At 54.2% G+C, this 16,218-nt stretch overlaps 5 protein-coding genes across 5 annotated transcripts; 2 read left to right on the top strand and 3 right to left on the bottom strand.

The window, feature by feature from the left end:
* Window positions 1–160: 160 nt before the first annotated feature.
* Window positions 161–1,407, bottom strand: BDP81DRAFT_317566 (PAP2 superfamily protein; the record flags this gene model as incomplete). The annotated part of the gene is made up of 2 exons (XM_060584270.1): window positions 161–1,144; window positions 1,201–1,407. The coding sequence occupies 2 exons, from the start codon at window positions 1,405–1,407 to the stop codon at window positions 161–163; spliced, it is 1,191 nt and encodes a 396-aa protein (XP_060446488.1).
* Window positions 1,408–4,661: 3,254 nt separating this feature from the next.
* BDP81DRAFT_214888 (signal recognition particle protein) lies at window positions 4,662–6,540 on the bottom strand. Its single transcript, XM_060582698.1, has 2 exons — window positions 6,344–6,540; window positions 4,662–6,242 (listed from the first exon to the last, which is right to left on the bottom strand). Exons 1-2 carry the CDS (start codon window positions 6,419–6,421, stop codon window positions 4,728–4,730), a joined length of 1,593 nt encoding a protein of 530 aa, XP_060446487.1. The 5' UTR covers window positions 6,422–6,540; the 3' UTR covers window positions 4,662–4,727.
* Window positions 6,541–7,378: 838 nt separating this feature from the next.
* BDP81DRAFT_214885 (carboxypeptidase A) lies at window positions 7,379–8,963 on the top strand. Its single transcript, XM_060582697.1, has one exon. The coding sequence runs from the start codon at window positions 7,474–7,476 to the stop codon at window positions 8,836–8,838; it is 1,365 nt and encodes a 454-aa protein (XP_060446486.1). The 5' UTR covers window positions 7,379–7,473; the 3' UTR covers window positions 8,839–8,963.
* Window positions 8,964–9,088: 125 nt separating this feature from the next.
* On the bottom strand, window positions 9,089–10,822 carry BDP81DRAFT_393558 (cytochrome P450; the record flags this gene model as incomplete). Its single annotated transcript, XM_060587838.1, has 3 exons — window positions 9,089–10,338; window positions 10,401–10,436; window positions 10,492–10,822. 3 exons carry the CDS (start codon window positions 10,820–10,822, stop codon window positions 9,089–9,091), a joined length of 1,617 nt encoding a protein of 538 aa, XP_060446485.1.
* A 3,137-nt stretch (window positions 10,823–13,959) lies between these two features.
* BDP81DRAFT_517745 (uncharacterized protein) lies at window positions 13,960–15,802 on the top strand (the record flags this gene model as incomplete). The annotated part of the gene is made up of 1 exon (XM_060595919.1): window positions 13,960–15,802. A coding segment is annotated over one exon (1,485 nt), but the record flags the coding sequence as incomplete, so codon positions are not given.
* Window positions 15,803–16,218: the final 416 nt, after the last annotated feature.

The following is a 16,218-nucleotide window of genomic DNA, read 5'->3' as shown; positions in this document are numbered from 1 at the left end:
CTTGTGCTGTAGGGTATTGTAGTTTCTTCAGCGAGGCCGTTACTCATAACTCTCAGAGTCCAAGACTCCGAGGGAACTTCTGCGGAGATGATAATCTCCCGTTCTGTAATTCACGGTTTCAAAGCCGATGCCATCTAGGCATGCATTTGCCGAAATAAAATCAAACCATCGCATCAGGGTGGCGGGATCCGGAGCCGACAGGCTTGCGGGACCCAACGGACTCGCCGTAGTCGTTAACACCGGCACCAGTAGTGCCGTGCATGCCAGTGGACGCACCATGACCGTGGCCGTGGTGCTTCTCGTGGTGCAGGAGACCACCACCACCGCGCTTGCCCCAGCCGGCCTTGCGGGTGAAGACCGCATCGTACAACTCAGCCTCGGCACCATAGTTGAGAGCCTGGCCGCGGTTCAGGGGAATGTGGTTGAAGCGGAAGTCCCAGATCGCGGCGTAGGTCATGCGGTAGGAGGAGAAGGCAAAGGTAATTCCGATGGCGGCACCGGCGAAAATGTCGTACCAGTTGTGGAACTCGTCAATAGTGAGCGCACCACCAATGAGGACGGCGCCGAGAATGGGAATGTAGGTGATGATCAGCTTCCACATGGCGGGGTGGTAGTCGGAGAAGACCTTGAACTTGGCGTTCAAGTACAGGTAGAGGTAACCGAAGCCGGCAAAGGCAGCGGTGGTGTGTCCACTGGGGAAACTCTCGAGGGAGTCGTTGATCTCCTTCATGTCGCCGGTGCAAACCTCCTTGGTGACGTACAAGCTCTGGAATCCAGCGGCGCTGTAGCCAGCACGAGCGATGCCGCCCTGACTGCTAGTCACGCGGGACAGATCGGGCTGGCAGGCCTCGAGGAAGTGAGGGCGCAGACCGCCGATGAGGAACTTGATGAAGACCTGGAAGACGGCGGCGCAGATGAGTGAGTAGAGAAGGCCGATGACGGCGTTGTTGACGTCCCAGAAAGAGCGAATGCGGATCTGCATGAGAAGGATGATGCAGATGGGGATGACGGAGGCGAGGAAGGCAGCAAGCCAAATGGGGACAACTTCGTTGCGCATGGGGTAGGCGAACTGGGGGTAGACGACTTCACCATCGGCGAAGGTAACGGCGAAGGAACGGTTCGGGGCGGGAGGTGCCATGTAGATCTGAGGGTTGTTAGTAATGCTGTCGCGATGCGATCTTTAGACGCGGTGGGACTTACTCCGAGACCGATGGCGCCCATGCAGATCATGGTGATGATATCGATGAGGGTGCCCTTGAGCCATTGTCCGAAGCTGGGACGGGTAGACATGGAGTAAGGCTCAGCGCCGCGACGCTTGCTGGAGACGCCATTGTGATGACCGTTGGCGTGACCGGTGGCAGCAGGGCCTGCTGGTGCCGCCTCGCGACGTTTTCCAAAGATGCCCATGGTGATGCTTGTGATGATGTTTTTTTTTTTTTTTTTTTGGATGGTGTGTAGTGTCGTATTAGAGATTTTGCCCAGCTATGGTGAAGAAGATGCCAAGACGGGATGGGATGGCTGTGCTTGACTGCTTGTGCCTCGCCGGGAGCTGCAAGAAATGTCTTGGCGAGCTGTGATGGATGGAAGGGGTGGCTTGACTGAGGGATGAACGAAGGAGAGAGAGAGAAGAAGGGAAGGGAGGTCGACTTTAAGCTTAAGGAATAATGTCCGGGGTCTACTGTCTGTGGCAGGCAGGCAAGAACGATGTTGTCTACCCATTCGTGCCTTCCTTCCTCTGTCCGTAGTACGTAGGTACTTTGGCTTGACGTCATGTTTGTTTAATCCAAAAATGGGACGGACCAAAAGAGACGAAAACTTGGGAAGGTGCACACGGTTGGGGGGATGTGGGATTAAGGGCAGGCGCGACGCACGATGCACCACGGTGGTGATGCCCGGGCAAGCACGCCCAGCCAGGAAAGGTACTTCCACATCAAAAGTGGACATGCCATATGCCATTCCAGCCGCGGCTTCATTTCAGGCTTTTCCTAGGGGCGTTTGTTAGGTACTTCTCGCACCGCAGAATCAGTCGAGAGACCAAGACATGGATGTTTGCTGTGTGGACGTGGATTGTAGCACGACGGACATTGGTTCACTTTCAGCTTCAGGGACCTTTTGGGAGGGGACATTTCAAGCCAGGGCCGTTCTTCTTACACACTAAAACCCCGGATTGTGGCTAGTGACTAAACTCTCAAGAAAAGTGACTTGCAACATGAGACATTCTAGTCGTTGAGTGTGTGCATCTATCTGCACCAAATACTGGCAAAAAGAACATGAGAAGAGAGAGGAAGAGAGTCAAGCCACACACTACTACTCCGTACTGCGTAAAAGAGACCAACGACGTCATGCCGCCTCGGACGCGTGGGCAGTGGGCACATCCTTGGCAACGACCGGGTCCGTTCCCGCACTCCACTGTGCCTTCCAATCCTTGTCAACCGGCACCTCAGATCCGACTGCCCCAATCAGATTCCCGGACAACATGAGATTGGAAAAGGTCTGGACTTCCATAGGTTGGTGATGATGCGCTAAATGGGCAAAGGCGTCAAGCCACGCCATACGAGATGAGGCGTAATATCACTTTTTTCTTCCTCTGTTCTTCTGCTCCTTCGATCTTACCGTACAGTGTAGGTCGGGACAACAGGTCATCCAGAGGTGCCCCCAGGGAGCTCACCACCAGACGACAATCTACGAGCTGCATATGGCGACCTGCTTCCAAGGCCTAAACTACATGTACCTATGGCCGGCTGTATCGCACAGGGCGCCAAACGTCCAGAGACATCACCCGTTAAGCGTCGCCGATCCCTCCAACATGTCCTGCAACCTCCGTATCAGGCTTTACAGGCACACTTTTTTTCTGCTGGCTTAGCGGGCCTGTCAAGACCTACCTGTATCCACAGCAGAGATGTCATCCTCGGTCCCGCTGTGACGATTCCCGTAGAGCTCGAATCGTTTGTCGGACGAAATTTTGGTTCCAAACCCTGGCAACCGGACTGGGGGAGGGTCTTCCGTACGGCGTAGACTGTGGTAAGGCACCGCGGTACACGGGCATTCCAGGGGTTGCTTTCGTGGGGAGGACCAAAAGGTCCGGGACGACTGTATCGACGATGGTGCTAGCGTCCCGTGCCACCTAACTACCTATTCAATGTTGCACCACCGCTAGGGGAACTTTGATGATCTGGATACATTCTTTCTTGCCTGGACACACAGGCGGCAGAGACTCATTTTCTTATTTCGTTATTTTCCGGCAATTCGTATTAGCAAATGAGAACTTTGAACTATTGGTATTGTTTCATCTTCCCCAAAAGGGCCACAAGGAGTGAACCGGTCATGGTTTAGCCTCCAGCTCCTGTAGCTTAAACCAGCTTCATGCATTCAAAATTCTAGACATGTTATGCTTTTGACGGCATTGGGGCCCGGACAACAACAAGAAAAGCAATTTTCCATTGTACTACACCGAAATACTTTACCTACCAAGGTAGTTGCCCTTGCCTTTGAGTCAAAATTGATCGATCCGGTCAACATTCGAGGGGGATTAGAAAAGGTTCTAGACAACTGTAGCGCTTTCGTTCCGACGTTACTGCATGTTTAATTTCCGAAATATTATGATGGCTTGTTTCAACTCGGCCGGGATCGAATTTCCTATTTGAGATGCTACGACAAGCCCTTTTGCAACTATCCCATGATTTCTAGATAATGTACCTTGATGATTGATCAACCCGGAAATGAAGGTCACATTCACCACAAAGCTCGGCATAAGACAAGTGATACGGATACATGGATTGCAAACCGCACATCAATCCCACGTTCAAAGATTCCGTCCGCAACGTCGAAAATCGTGATAGCGGAGTAGACCGACGTCATCCGCCCCCAAAAAGCTCCCTCCGCCTGTTCAAGGCACACCAGATCCGACTTCGCCAATCAAATAACCCATTCTAGACCTTATTTGCTTGTCTGATTACCTAGGTATTATGCCCGAAAAAAAAAAAACAGCACCTACAGAATGGCATATTGACATGCCGCGCCACATATCTCGATTGAATCTTTTGCCATGGCTCGCCTGGCAAACGCGGCACCGCCACACCGCCACAGATCAAACGCGGCCGGTTCATGGTTCACTGTGACGTTTGACTTTGACCACCTCCAGTGCTCCACTGCTCTAGACATACGCAAACACGTTGGCCCACGGAGCCAACGCCCGTTGATCGATTGACAAGAATCCACCGGTCGAAATTCTCCGTCCACATGAGGTATCGGTGGTTTGTTGGTTTAGGTATTTCTTGAGAGCCACAGAGCTAAGACGCTTGCGGGCTCCACTGTGAAGCAATACATTGCGCGGCTTTGTGAGATCTTCACATCCTTCTGTCGTGAACGCAGCTTGTCACTTTTTGCCAGCAGGCAGGTTTTCCCAGGCGCCAGCACAGATGGCTAGCCAGCAGATAGTGTCATCGCATCGAAGAAGGGAATACTTTGCTAATCGACATGCAGCGGATTTGGAAGTCTTGTTGTATTACCGCCCTCCTCGTGCTTTCTCCTCCCAAAACGCCAAGCCTATGAATAAGAGGGCTCCGAATATGGTCCCGCCCAGGCGACTCCAGTAAACCCCATCATGTCTTCATCCATACCTATCTCTACCCCCACACTTGCTGTTGCCTGTCATCGACGAAGCATCTCATTTGTACGGATTACTCTTTTGTTTGGTTTTGACATCATCTCTCTCCCCATGCAATAGATCAACGACGTCCGCGGCCACGGCCGGCACCAGGCATTCCGCCGCCCATGCCCGGCATGCCACCCATACCACCCATACCGCCCATGCCCATCTGCTGCATCATAGCCTGCATATCGGGCATGCCACCGCCGCCTCCGCCGCCGAGCATCTTCATGAGACTGCCCATATCCGGCATCCCGCCCCCGCCCATGCCTCCGGCGCCGCCCATGCTCTGCAACCGCTTCTGCATGGCCGCCATCTGCTGTGCCTTGTTGCCGCCGCCCATCTGCTGCTGCGCGCGCTGCATGTTCTTCATGTTGCCGCCCATCTTCTTGGCCATGCCCGCCATCATCCGCTGCTGCGTCAGCAGGTCCTCCACCTCGCGCACCGAGGTTCCCGATCCGTGGGCGATTCTCGTCATCCGCGTCGGTTGCTCGATAAACATCTTGCCGTCCGAGTCAAGCTCCTTCTCCGTCATCGAGTCGCAAATGTAAATCATGCGCTTGAGCTTGGCGCTGCCCTCCTCGTCGTCCATGCCCTGCATCATACCGCTCATGCCGGGAATCATGCCCGCCATCTTGGATAACGGACCCATCTTCATGATGTTGGAGAGCTGGTCCCGCAGGTCGCGTACCGTAAAGATACCTTCTGTGATGTGTTTTATCGTATCCTTCTGATCCAGCTTCAAACTTTGCACGTGCTCCACCAGTCCGGCCATGTCGCCCATGCCCAGCAGCTTCTGTACGAATTGTTGTGGTGCGAAACGCTCAAAGTCGAGCATGTGCTCACCCGTACCGATAAAGACGATGGGGGTATGTGTTGCTGCGACGGCGGAAATGGCACCACCACCCGCTGCATGACCGTCCGTCTTGGTGATGATGATGGCTCCAAAGTCTGCCGACTCCTTGAACGCCTTGGCTTGCGACTCGGCCTGCTGACCGATGGATGCGTCGAGCACCATGATCGTCTCGTCGGGTCGGATTGCCGTTTGAATATCCACCATCTCCTGGAACAAAGCCTCCTCTTGCCTGTGTCGACCTGATGTATCCACGATGATAATCTCAAACTTCTCCTTTTTGAACTTTTCGACACCGTCTCGTGCGACCACCGCGGGGTCCGTCTCTGTCAATGAACCGTAGTATGGGATCTTCGCCTTGGTCGCGTTCTGCTTCAGCTGATCAAAAGCACCGGCACGGAAGGTATCAGCGCACACCAGGCAGGCCTTGAAGCCTCTCGCCTGGTAGTGGCGTGCGAGCTTCGTACATGTCGTCGTTTTACCGGCACCCTGCAGACCAACAAACATAATGATGTTGGACTTGCCCTTCTTGGGCTTGAATGGTTCGGCATGGGGATCGACAAGCTTGACGAGTTCATCAAAAACGGACTTCTGGATGAGGCGCTTCTTGTTGACGGCGGGCGGGAGCTCCTTAAAGTTGACGGTACTCTTGATCGATTTTCGCAATTGGCCGACGAGGCGCACGTTGACGTCGGCTTCGAGAAGGGCGGAGCAAATCTCCTTGAGCATGCCATCGAAAGCCTGCGACACGGAAACGGATCTTGTTAGCAGCTGCTGTTGTCTCTCACGACGTCGTGTGGCGACTGCGACGGAGGGTTCTGCGGGGTAGGGATGCGGCGCACCTTTTCGTCGAGGTTGGGCTCTCTGGTGAGGTTTGTGACGGCGGTGTTGATGCGACGGCCGAGATCTTGAAGGACCATGGTGGGCGGTTTGCGGCTACCGAGCCGACTTGGGGTATCTCGAGGGTGGTTCTTTTGGTGATGCTCTCGGGTAACGGGAGGACGACGTGTTGCAAATGGGAATTTGGCTTCAGGGTGGGATGTGGATTGATGCGCTAGCCGTCCAGTGCCACCACGCCGGATTCCATGGATGTGACTGGTGCAAGTGCAGTGTGGGGTTGGCGACCTCGACCGCGGGATATCGGATGCACCGTTTCTCCAGACCCCAGGTATCTCCGTACACTGTGCTTAGCTTTCCACACACCGTTGATGTCTACACTGTGAAGCTATTCCCAACTATCAACACAAACGCATCAACGCGCATCTATTCGCGAACCCGGATGATGCCAGAGGCCTTCTAACTCAGTCGCATACACAAAAGCTTTTCCAAGAGACTGGTCATTGGAGCCTCGGCGTCAACTAGCCCATCGTGCCCGTCTAGAGTCCTGCAAAGTTTATCGGCTCGATTAGCATTATCGTGCGCACCTTCGCAGCCTACAGCAAAGTGATTGAAGGGTTCACAACTATTATAATTTGTAATAAAAAGGCTTTCGAGTGGCGTTCAACCTTCGGTCGTTTGGTGTACGCCACCGAACCTCAACGGCCCACCGTCTGCAGGTCTGAGGTTGCGCTGACCTTTGAGGTATCTAGTTCCAAACTGTAAATGAGCCCAAGATGGTATTCTGATATTTTTTCTCAGCCCGGGCGAACGACTTGGCTTCGTTCTTCAAGGACCAAGAGGTAGGCATGCATTCATAATAACTTTGAATTCTTCGTATTGCAGAAAACTCGCCATCAACATGCAGCCACACAACTCCAAACTTGCAATAGTCACACATATGGCTTCACACCAAGTGGGAAGGTTCCACGTGAAATATTCGGCGGACCAAGACAGAAATCTCTTCCGAGAATACCCGGCACATATAATAAAAGCTCTGGCGCTCTCCCTATAGGACTAGGTACGCGATGAGAATTCATGAAATTTACTCTCCTCGACCTCAGTCACAGAACTGTTGCAAGGGACTATCTTCAAGATGGGAAACTACAAGGGTCCGGTGACCTCTTTTAAGAAGATCTCCAAGCTCGTCATCACGGCCCTTCTTTCTCATGGAAACACCATCCAAGACTACCGTCTCATGAATACGGCCAATGTCAACCGCATTGACCGCTTCCACAATGGCGCCAAGTATCCCATAGGCATCGGCTCCAACCTGAGCAGCTCTGCTGATGACTACCAGACTGTCTTCAGCGGCTGGGAGGTGAACAGCGCCTTGAAGGGTCTCGCAAATGAGTACGGCGTCCAGCTCACTCCAGCCCCCTTCGAAACCTATTGGAACCAAAAGTCCACCGTCGCCGTCCTCCCCGTCCCTGACGGTGTCAGCCGCGTTGAGCGCAAGAACTATCGCGTTTACCTCACCGCCGGCGTTCAGGCCCGCGAGCGCGGCGGCCCAGATAGCCTCCTCTACTTCATCTCTGACCTCCTCTGGGCCGACAAGCACCAAGCACTGCTCGTTTATAACACAACCACCGTCTTTACCACAGCCCAAGTTCGCTTAGTACTTTCCCTCGGAATCATTGTTTTCCCCCTCGTCAACCCGGACGGTAAACTCTGGGACGAGCGCTGGAACAACTGTTGGGGCGATAACATCAACCCGGCCTCAAGCCCCTCGAAGAAGAGCATCGACGGCCTCGGTGTGAATATTGATCGCAACTTCAACTTCACCTGGGACTACCGCAAGATCTACAGCCAACAGGCCCTCGACGTAGCATCTGACAAGCCCGGGCACGAGCTCTTCCACGGCACCGCACCCTTCTCCGAAGTCGAATCGCGGAACATGGCCTGGGTCATTCATCAGTACCCGTCCATCAAGTGGTATCTCGACACTCGCACAAAGAACCGCATCGTGAGCCACGCGTGGTCGGATACCCCGATCCAGACCACCAACCCCGAGATGAACTTCCGCAACCAGAGCTACGATGGGAAGCGCGGTGACATGGCCACGAAGTATGGCGAGTACATGATACCTAAAGACCACGATATTTACAAGGATATCTCGAACAACATGGCCGAGCAGATGGCACATGTTTCCGGCGAGCCTTTCTACAGTATCGACAAGCTCCGTAAGAAAGGACGGATGTTCCAAGGCTCTTCTGGGACTGCTGTCGACTGGGCATATAGCAGACACGTTGTGAACGATGCGGCAACCAAGATTATGAGCTTCAAGGTCAAGTTTGGAGCGACGGAGCAGGAGGCGGCTGAGATTGGGCAGAAGGGCGGGTGCCAGTACTACCCGTCGCGCAAGATCTACAAAAGGGGAATCACGGAGAGTGCTGTGGGATACATGACCTTCCTCCTCAACGTCGCCAAATATGAAAAGATGAAGGACCCGTGGCCTTAGAGGCTGAACAATACAATCCGGGCAATGTGGAACACGGGTATCAAATATCCATCACCCTCACTACATTCCGTGGCTCCTGGGTGATCACTTTGTCTATCCTATTACCTCTATGTAGTTCTTCATGTCATTTATGTCATCTCTCATGCTTTGGCTATGCCTAGCTATTGCCGTGCAAGCCGTGTCATATTCATGACGCCGTTCCCTCCTAATTTGAAGGTGCCAGTCCAATGCCTATTAGTCTCAGGCCATGTTATGATTGACCTGTCTTCTTGGGCAAGAACCGGGCTTTCACCCCAGTGAGCATCGCCATGAAGTAGTACTGAATCTCATCTTCCGGAGGCATTTGAACCTCCACATCAAAGTGCTCCAGCAGCGCAGGTATCGTCTTGTAAACGACCAGCTCCGCAAGGTGTCGCCCGGGGCACATCCTTCCGCCCCCGCCCCAAGTAAGATTAAACCGTTCCGTACCCTTGAGGTCCCTCTCTGTGTCTAGCCAGCGGTCCGGATGATATTCTTCCGCGTCGGGGCCAAATATCAGAGGGTTCCTATGTAACGAGACAGGGTTGCAGCCAACGGTAGTTCCGGGTGGAAAGGTCCCCCCGTGGACTGCAAGTCCTTCAGGAGGCACCGTGCGGGGCAGGGACATCCCGAGGACAGGATACAATCGCTGTGCCTCCTTGATGGCTGCTTGCGTATAATCTAGACGAATGGCGTTATCATAAACCTTTGGATCCTCCGTCGCGGAGCAAACTTCCTCAGAAATCCGCCGTTGCACTTCAGGGTGTGATCCGATCATGGACATGATGGACGTTAGCGCGGAACACATGGTCTCATGCCCGGCCCCAAAATTGGTGATTGCCATTCGACGGAGATACTGCTCCGTGAATTCGGGTTTGTCCTTGTGCAGCTGGATCAGATCCACGAGGAAGCCTTCTTTACGATCATTCTTCGAGACCGGCTTATTCGCTAGCGACGAGGTGACCCTCCGCGAGACCTGCCGGTAGACGCCAGTGAAGAAGGGCTTAAAGTTCTTGGGCGTCTTGTACGTCACGCGCCAGAGGTTAGCAAAAGTTCTCCCAAATGCCTTGGAAAACAGCTCCGCTTTCACGGCAAGAGGGAAGAGCCCAAAGACGGACTTGCGGCGCCAGCCGAGGTAGCCGTGGGTGCTTGAAGAGTGATCTGTGTGATCGCGGAGGTAGTTGGGTGACCAGGTTAGAACGACGGCTGATAGGGACTCGACGGCGATGATGTGCATCCATTCCTTGAGGTCGACTTCGGCGCCGTCGAGAGAGCGTAGAGTTGCGATGACGCGGGCTAGTACTGCGTCGAGAGCTGGCTCGTGTCGTTTAAGGTATGCTGTTTGGTAGAGAGGCCCGATCAGACGCCGTTGTAAGCGGTATCGTTGCGTGTTGCGCTCGGATAGTAAGTCTAGTGTATCTGGGGACGTAAAGTTCGGAAAGGGTGTGAAAGTGATGTCTGGCCTTTGAAGGGCAGTCGATACTGGAGACTTGGTGTAAGCTGAGAGTGAAGTGAGATGAGGATCGTCATAACTATCAACATACAATAGAAATCGGACTTTTCATAGCCGCTGCCAGCTCCTGTGAACGAATAAGCACGAGATCAGACCTTCTTCACGAGTTCCAATAAACATACGATAGATGTGCTTGAACGCATCTACAGAGTCAAACCACACCTCATTCGGCCCAACTCTCACAACCGGTCCGTACCGCTTATGAAGCGTCTTGCCCAGCGCAAGCATACGTCCATTGCGAACATGGTAGGCGTGCCACACATTCGAAATGGCAGCGAGCTTGGGCCCAGGTACGCGAGCCAAAGGGTGAAGAAGGAGACGGTATCCGATGACGATGAAAACGATGAGAATGAATGATGATGACGTGAGTAGCAGTGCGTTACGGAGAAACAATACTACGCCGTAGACAACGCCGAGCAACGGGCTGTGTATTCCGAGCGCCGGAGAAGGCATCGCCACGCCCGGCGCTTCGGACGGGAGCGGGCGATAGGGGACGGACGGGGGGTGATGTAAGGTAGGATTGAGTGAGGTCCGGCTAATGTGGGTGAATATGTGAGTGAGGCAGGGTGCGCGTGATGTGGCGGTTGAGGCTTTGCAGCAGCGGCGCGCCGCACAGGAGAGAAAAATTTCGCGGGGGGAGCGCTGAGCTGCGGCGCGCACAAACCATTCGGACCGGCCCCACCGTCCGGAACGGGGAATCGAATAGGGGGCTGAGCCAATTGGCTTTCGGGGCATCGATGCTGGGCTTCCCTTGCATTCTTTACACTCATGCCTACGACCCTACCTGACCCTCTACTGTATATCCGCAGTAGCGTACTATGGCATCCATATCTCAGCTACGAATTCAATGGCAAGGCAAGGCGGCAAAGAGCCCCGCTCGAGGCTAGATTTCTTGCTTTGCTTTGAAGGGGACCTGGGAAGCTTACGCTTGTGCGGCTAGGATCACATAGGGCTCTTATGCGCCGTCTCAGGGGTGGACCCCGCTGTTTCGCTGCTGGGGAAGCTCCCATGGGCCATAGCTCGCTCGATGGACCGTCTGTGGGTTGCCTCCGGCTTTGGATGCCGAACTGTCACGCTACAGAGCCTCAGTAGAGGCCGTGATGGAGACCAAGTGTTAGCTGTGATGCAATCCCTTTGGAGTGCTGCACTTTGCCTCCGGTGTTGCTATTTCTATCGCTTGTTGCGTAAGTGTGCTCAGTTTGTGAAGTCTAAGCACTGCCAGTCTGAAGTCGTCGTATGTCCGGGGAGATAGGGGATCCAACAGACCATGAACAATCAAGTTACTGGCTTACTCAAGCTGGCGGCTAGAAGGCGGGTGACACTTTCGATGACAGCTCCCTTTCTCAGTTCATCCTGGATCGACCAAAGGTTACCGTTGCAGTGGAATTCGCTCTCAGACCTCGTTCGTCCGTCTGGAATTGATCATCGATCTGTTGTGCCACGTCAACTCGCCTCCAATACGGATACCCTGAGTACTCCCGAGACCCTGGAGAGTTCGAAATAGCTTTACCCTTAGGATCCCGTCATTTTAGAATGTTTCGAAAGTTTAGCCGAATTATAAGACGGACCATATTATCTCTCAGTCTCATCACGCCTTCAACCCCGGTTTGAAAGATTGGTGGAAGAACATCTCTCATGTATCATCGTGTTCGGGGTTTTTTTTTTTTTTTTTTTTTTTTTTTTTTTTTTTTTTTTGTAGAAGATGAAATGAAATTGCCAAGCGGAAGACAGCTTCCGTGAAATGTTACACTGTTAGCAATGAAGAGGGAATTCAGTGGAACGTCCTAAAGATCATTAGAATCACATGTGTGAATAGTCGACGCCGTTGTCGGACATTAACTTGGGCACGCAGAGTCTAGGTTGAAACGGCAAATCCCGCTACGGCGGAACAATAAGGCTAAGCTGAAAATCATCATCTAAAGAAAACCCGCAAACGGGGTAATTATTGGATGGAGAAACTTTAGTTGTCGATCTGAACATGGCTTCATATTCTCCGTAATGGTGTCATGCTCCAGAGACTGCCGTCAATTATGCTTTACCTGCATGAGGCTAAAGCTCTACACACATATCACCAAGGTACCACCACCAATGATTGGCGTAAAAGGGCGGATTCTTGCAACAGCTCCGACCCATGTCTCGTCAACTCGATCCCACATCTCGGTTGATCGACGCTTCTTGGTGAGCTTGAATCAAATTGATTGTGGTGTACGTCGCCCTGTACGAGTAAATCGAGCTAACTGTTTCATCAACTCTGCAACTCCACTGAAGCATCTTACTACAACTGGATACAATGACTGGAGCACTTCAATCCCAATTGGGATGAGCCATTCGAAAACCAGCTCAACTTTGTGATGAACATGTTCATTTTCCAAGAATAGATGCACGCAACATATGTACGGATGGCTGAGATCATCAGGTCCCAAGGTACGTACGCAAACCTAAAGCTGGACGACTGGCTGGTAGAGAGCTGATAGTCCACGTCATCATGGGCGAGCTCCATTGTAAGGGAGCATAGTAGGGGGCGATGGCATCTTCCGTCACTGTCGATTCTTTTTACCCGTCTGTCTCACTCCCTTTGATCTCTCGCTTTGAGTCACAAACACGCAGATGCTAGTCTTTTCTCCCAGCCTCAAGGGTCTGGTGCATGACAACTCCGAAAACTCCCTTTTGGGAAACTTCGGCCATCATCGTCCGATGTTTGTACAATATGCAAGCAATTTGGAGGATATAGTCGACCAAAAAGCGTCAATTGGTGTCGACGCAAGCAATTCCGTCGCCACATTCCTCAAAGCGGTCGACTAATCCGCCCCTGGCCCCCGGGCCACCGGCGCAGCCCTTCGGGGCGCTACCCGGGATCCTAATTCGGGAAGTGGGCGGGCTTGCGTGTCCCAGCCCCAAGGGCTGTCTCGGGAGAGCTTTTTTGGCCTGTTTGGCCCTGCATACCTAGTAGGATTAGGGGGCCAGAACAACTTGTCAGTGACAGGCGTTAACAGCGTCGAAACCAGACGTTTCGAAACAAACGGTCTCTCAAGTCCAATCGTTCCAAACTTTCAGACGCACTAGACCCGACGAACACCTCCTGTAGTCCCCCGTTGCTGGATACCCAAAGGCCCCAAAGTGGCTTACTGCTGTGTAAACCCTGGTGTCCCTTGTCGGGGCTTCATGGAGCCATCTCCCTCAACTTGACACCGCCCTACCGAGACTGGGCCAACGATGAACGAAGACGGAAAGCCGCGCAAGCAGACATGCCACAGCATACTATGTTCAGTCAAGCACTGCACCAGCTCCCCACAGGGACAATGGGGCTTTTCTCCGTGCTTTCTCGAGAGTCGATCATAGCGTCACGGAATATTCCCTAATGGGCCCAGCCCGCGATGGAGCCACTGGGGGATCGAATTGCGGAGCTGAGCCGCGTTGTCGTCAACTCGTCGACTCGAAGACGTGCTGAGCATGTCACTTGGGTGTAAGTCGAGCAACTCGAGCTAAACCATCCCGTCATTGGTGTCAGTATAGTATCGAAAGAAGATATAAACGCAACGGATATCCGACAAATCCAGACTCTTCTTTTTCCCTTTCATCACCACACTCATCTCATCTTATTTCTTCTGCATCTTCTTTCTTTTCCTCAACAACCTCACTTGTTCTACCGCAAACCCCCTTCTTTCTTTTTTACCTCGACCTCCTCGCTTTTTTCAACAACTTCACTTCATTCATTCGCCAGGATGCGTTCCAACCTCATTTTCGCTCTTGTTACCGCTATCGCGGCCATCAGCTCAGCGGCGCCGGCGCCCCAGGCTTCTGGTGCGCCCCCGTCCGGCACTGGGCTGGCTCCCCCGCCCCACCGCAGTGGAGCTCCCCCGCGCCCCTCCGGCACCGGTGTGCCCCCTAGCGGTGCCCCACCTTCGGGCACTCCCCCGGCTCAGCAGCAGCGCCGTTTCCGCGGCATGAACCGTCGCCAGAACTCCGCCCACCCCTCTGGATCCCCGCCTTCCGGCGCTCCCCCGAGCGGCACTCCCCCTCCTCGCCCCAGTGGTGTTGCCCAGCCCAGCGGTGGCGGACACGGCGGCTTCGGTGCTCAGGAGGCCGGCGCTCAGCCCACTGACGCTCCCCCGTCCGGTGCACCTCCCTCCGGTGTCCGCCCGAGTGGTCCTCCTCCCTCTGGAGCTCCTCCTTCTGGTGCTCCCCCCAGCGGTGCACCTGCTCCTACCGGCAACGCCAAGCGTGCTGAGCCCTCCGGTGCGAAGCCGTCTGGACCTCCTCCTTCCGGTGTTCGCCCCAGCGGTCCTCCCCCGAGCGGCGCACCCCCCTCAGGCGCTCCTCCTTCGGGACCTCCTCCCAGCGGTGCCCCTGCTCCTACTGGCAACGCTCGCCGCGCCGAGTCTGCTCCCGCAGGCCCCAAGCCCACTGGCCCTCCCCCGTCTGGAGTGAAGCCTTCCGGTCCTCCTCCTTCCGGCGCCCCTCCTTCTGGTGCTCCTCCCCGCGGCGCTCCTAAGCCCACTAACGCCAAGCGCGCCGACGGGTCTGCTCCCGCCGGCCCCAAGCCTACCGGTCCCCCGCCTTCTGGAGTGAAGCCTTCCGGCCCCCCTCGTTCAGGTGCTCCTTCAGGTGCTCCTTCCGGCGCTCCTCCCTCTGGTGCCCCTCCCTCAGGTGCTCCCGCTCCTACCGGCAATGCTCGCCGCGCTGAGGACGCCGCTCCCACCGGCACCAAGCCCACTGGCGCTCCTCCTTCCGGTGCTCCCCCCTCCGGCGCTCCTTCAGGAACTCCTCCTCCCAAGCCTTCCGGTGCTCAGGCCGAGGGTGCTGCTCCCTCCGGAACTCCTCCCCCTAAGCCCACTGGCACTCCTACCGGCCCTCCTCCTTCCGGCGCGCCCTCCGCTCCCGCCCAGAAGCGTGCTGAGTCTGCTCCTCCTTCCAAGCCTTCCGGTGCTCCTCCCTCTGGCACGCCTCCTCCTCGCCCCAGCGGTGCTCAGGCTGAGGGCGTCGCTCCCAGCGGAACTCCTCCCCCCAAGCCTACTGGCACTCCCACCGGATCTCCTCCCTCTGGAGCTCCTCCCGCTCCCACCCAGAGCGCTTAAACTAGTACTCTCTGAGAAGAGCCACCACAACAACCCACGAGATTTGAAGCCATCAGTCCAGCCCACACAGCAGCAGCGAATTTGATACCAACTTGAGTCTGGGTATGTCTTACCAGGAGACGTTGGGCCATGGCTGTCAAACACTTGAGAACAGAGAAGGAGAAGACGAAAAGGTGAATGTTGACACGAGACATGGGACAGTTGACGATGATGGCGGTGATCACTTGGCTAGTCATTTTTGCTTTGTAGATATTGGTTGAGATTTTTATGGGCATTGTATCATAGCATTTCTTTGAGAAAACCTGAGAATAACAGCGCTGTTACTCGAAATCGGCTTCCAGCCTTCTGGCTATCTTGCAATGGTGATTGTGACTGAGTTGAGGTTGTGGACGCACTTTCAAACTGTTGCCTAATTGTTCCCAATTCTGCCATACACGTCTGGTGGCTGGCAATTTTAGGTTACGACGAAAACATGAAAGTCTCAGCTCTAGTAGAGAAAAAGGAAAAGTAGGGAGGGTGGTATTACCAGCCGTTGAAGTAATGCAAAACTCTTTTCGTCTTGCATGATTGGTAGAACGATACGAATCACTGATTAACAGGAGACCAACTTGTCAGCCTACATGCATATGCCAGGGGTAACAATCCATCTCGCATGGCATCATTAGATCCTTCGATTCCTTCTGCATCTTTGCTGGCGGCTGTCGCACTTCAGCTCGGAATCGGGCCAGGGTTTTTAGAGACACGATAACAAGCACATGAGTCGATGTCCCAGGC

This window comes from Colletotrichum phormii, assembly GCF_030913505.1.
Source record: "Colletotrichum phormii strain CBS 102054 chromosome Unknown BDP81scaffold_8, whole genome shotgun sequence".
NCBI classification, from domain to species: Eukaryota; Fungi; Ascomycota; class Sordariomycetes; order Glomerellales; family Glomerellaceae; genus Colletotrichum; species Colletotrichum phormii.
Note: the sequence above shows the minus strand (reverse complement) of the source record. Positions and strands in the feature narration are given on the sequence as shown.